This window comes from Oryzias latipes, chromosome 18 (assembly GCF_053564925.1).
Source record: "Oryzias latipes strain Hd-rR chromosome 18, Olatipes_Hd-rR_3.1".
Classification (NCBI taxonomy): domain Eukaryota; kingdom Metazoa; phylum Chordata; class Actinopteri; order Beloniformes; family Adrianichthyidae; genus Oryzias; species Oryzias latipes.
Window position 1 is genome coordinate 35,468,725 of NC_136254.1, and position 2,946 is coordinate 35,471,670.

The 2,946-nt window shown below is 47.5% G+C and overlaps 1 protein-coding gene across 1 annotated transcript; it reads right to left on the reverse strand.

The window, feature by feature from the left end:
* Positions 1-292: 292 nt before the first annotated feature.
* LOC144987414 (tetratricopeptide repeat protein 39B-like) lies at positions 293-1,388 on the reverse strand. Its single transcript, XM_078936800.1, has 3 exons — positions 1,266-1,388; positions 838-999; positions 293-746 (listed from the first exon to the last, which is right to left on the reverse strand). The coding sequence occupies exons 2-3, from the start codon at positions 919-921 to the stop codon at positions 525-527; spliced, it is 306 nt and encodes a 101-aa protein (XP_078792926.1). The 5' UTR covers positions 922-999; positions 1,266-1,388; the 3' UTR covers positions 293-524.
* Between the last annotated feature and the right edge of the window lie 1,558 nt (positions 1,389-2,946).

The following is a 2,946-nucleotide window of genomic DNA, read 5'->3' on the forward strand; positions in this document are numbered from 1 at the left end:
AGAAGGCTTCGGTCTTTGGAAAAGCGATGATCCAGATGAGAAAACAGCGTTTGGGTTTTCCAGATTAATGATTCGTTTAAATCAAGCAGATACTTTGGTAGAAAAATACAATTATAATATTAATTAATTGACACACTTGATGGTGAACTAAGATCAAAAGCTGCTTTCCATTTCCAGGAAAACCCAAACCTCCAGTTGGACACAGACGGAGGGGAAAGACTCAGAAACACGGCAGAGCTGCTTCTATTGCTGCTCATAAAGTGTGTGTCGTCTCCATCACGTGTGCAGACAAACAAAACTATCTGTTTATTTAAACCTTATCTAAAACTAACAGTTGAATCTTTTTGTCCTGAAGGATCATCTGAACCTGAATGAAACCGTCTCACTGCTAAACTGCGATTCTATGACAAATCCAGTCATTTCCTCTTTAATCAAAGTAAAATCAAGAATTGAATACATTTCTACTTTCACACTAGATTTCATGCAGGAGCATTTGAAAACTAGAATGTCCCTTAACGTTTCCCTTACAGGTTAAGGGAAAGCGGAACGCCAGCGTCGGCCAGTCCCTGAAAACGCCGTCTGGCATTAAACTGGTCTGAGACCAAAATCAGGTCTGGGACTGTAGAGTTAAAGGAGTCTTGGAGGCAAACGGACCTGAAGAGCGCCCTGAGATCCTCGCCAGTCCTCTCCACCTCCTCCGCCGACATCATGCTCAGGATGGCGGCCTTCTGGTACACGTAGATGGCCTGCAGAGTGGAGGTCATTACACCGCCGGCGTCCGTTGGATTCCGTTAATTCTGGGTCAATGGTGACCACTGACTGGGCGGAGGAACTGACCTTGGACCAGCGGCTCTCCCGGCAGAGCAGGTCGGCGTAGCGGTACGCCTGCTGCCACTCCTGCTGGAAGGAGTGGTTCCACATCAGCTCCCAGTAGCAGATGTGGTGGATCTGCTTCCACTCCTGCTGGCTGCTGATGCTCTCCTCATAGCGAGCTCGCGCCTGGAAGACACGCCACAGCGCCAAGCGGGGGGCGGGAAGGAGAAGAGCGAGCAAAGGGCGCTCAGTCAGAGCAAGAACACATGAGAACCAGAGATTTCTACTGGTGGAAAGATGGAAACTTTAAATGAATGAACATCAAACAAATGTTTATTTGAATCTAGATTCTGAAAAAGATGAGAAGAGAAGAATGCTGGGATGGGGGGGGGGGGGGGGCAGATTTAAGGGAGGGGGTCAGACTTCCACTGAAGTTGTGTAAATGTCCAAACCTTTTCCAGATTTCCTCTCAGTGAAGTAATCCGAGCCGAGTAGAACAGAATAATGGATCCCTGAGGAGAAACATTCAGAATCAAATCAATGATGAGAGCCGAGCTGAACGGGTTCGATACCCGTCTTCATCATCAGAGCATCAACGCATCATCTCTGAATCTCTTCAACCATTCAAGCATTTAATGTCATTGCAGCTAAATCTGGCATATATAAACATATATATATATATATACACATACATATGCAACACTTCAGGGAACTTTACACAAAGTCATAAAGATTTCACATAAATAACAGTTCCAGAAAAGCAGCTCATTTGCCAATTTTCTCTGCAGCTTTTTGCTGTTTTTCAAACAAAGCCACTTTTCTTCATGTTCAAATCTGTTGGAATTCTATTAATGGCATAAATAACCAAAGAGTTACAGTCACTCTGAGAGCAGATTCATTATTTTGCGTTCACCGTCTTTAGAGAAAGTTCAGCAGAAATAGATCCAGAGGACTTTAATCTGGACTTCTGAGGACTTTCAGCAGGAAACCGACTCTGTAAACCGTAATTCTACGTCACCAAACGTGATCAGCATGTCCAATCCCCGTCCTCCACCCATCTTTGGACGTAAAACTCACTGCTGTCCAATAATTATTATTATTTTTAATTATAATTAGTTTTATCGTCTCCATGCAAATAATAAATCGATCATAAAGTTCAGGAGGGGAAAGATCAGATTCTCCTTCATGGAATGCAGCGAAAAGACAGTACAGAGAAGTTGGATGGCTTCTATTCCACTGCTGACTCTGGCCGCATGTGGGGGGGCCTGCAGCACATCACGGACTACAGAAGCAGCACCATCAGTGCTGCAGACAGCCTGCCCGACGAGCTCAATGCATTCTACACCCGCTTTGAGACGTCCACCCCCCACACGGAGGAACCAATACACTCTTGGACCAGTACACCCCCCTCACCCCCACCAGTCGTCTCATCAGCCCAGGTAAACAAAGCCCTGAGGAGGATCAACACCCGCAAGGCGACAGGACCGGACAACCTCCTGGACGAGCCCTCAGAGCTGCTAACGAGCTGACAGACGTTCTCACCTCCATATTCAACCTGTCCCTCAGCCAGGGAACCGTCCCCCCCTGCTTCAAGACCACAACCATTGTTCCCCTCCCCAAGAAGAGCCCTCCCACCTGCCTGAATGACTACAGGCCAGTAGCACTCACTCCAATCATTATGAATTGCTTTGAGAGAGTGATGCTGACCCACATTCAGAGCAGCATCCCAGACACGCTAGACCTCCTGCAGTACGCATACCGGCCCAACAGGTCCACCTCAGATGCCATCGCTGCAGCACTGCACACCTCCCTCTCACACCTGGAGAATAAAGACTCCTACATCAGGATGATCTTTATTGACTACAGTTCTGCTTTCAACACGGTCGTTCCCCACAAACTCACCCACAAACTGTTCTCCCTTGGAATACACCCCATCATCTGTGACTGGCTCCTGGACTTTCTGACTGCCAGGCGTCAGTCTGTCAGAATAGGGAACAGGACTTCAGCCAGCATCATCTCTAACATTGGCACACCCCAGGGCTGTGTTCTCAGCCCCATCCTCTACACCCTGTTCACCCACGACTGTGTGGCCTCTCATAAGAACAACATCATCCTGGAGTTCGCTGACGACAC

What these genes read in the sequence shown, in the direction of transcription:
- LOC144987414 (XM_078936800.1), bottom strand. Translation starts at nt 921, where the DNA reads ATGTGGAACCACTCCTTCCAGCAGGAGTGGCAGCAGGCGTACCGCTAC. An exon ending in GGGAGAGCCGCTGGTCCAAG is followed by an intron (nt 747 to 837) that starts GTCAGTTCCTCC and finishes TCCACTCTGCAG; the next exon opens with GCCATCTACGTGTACCAGAA.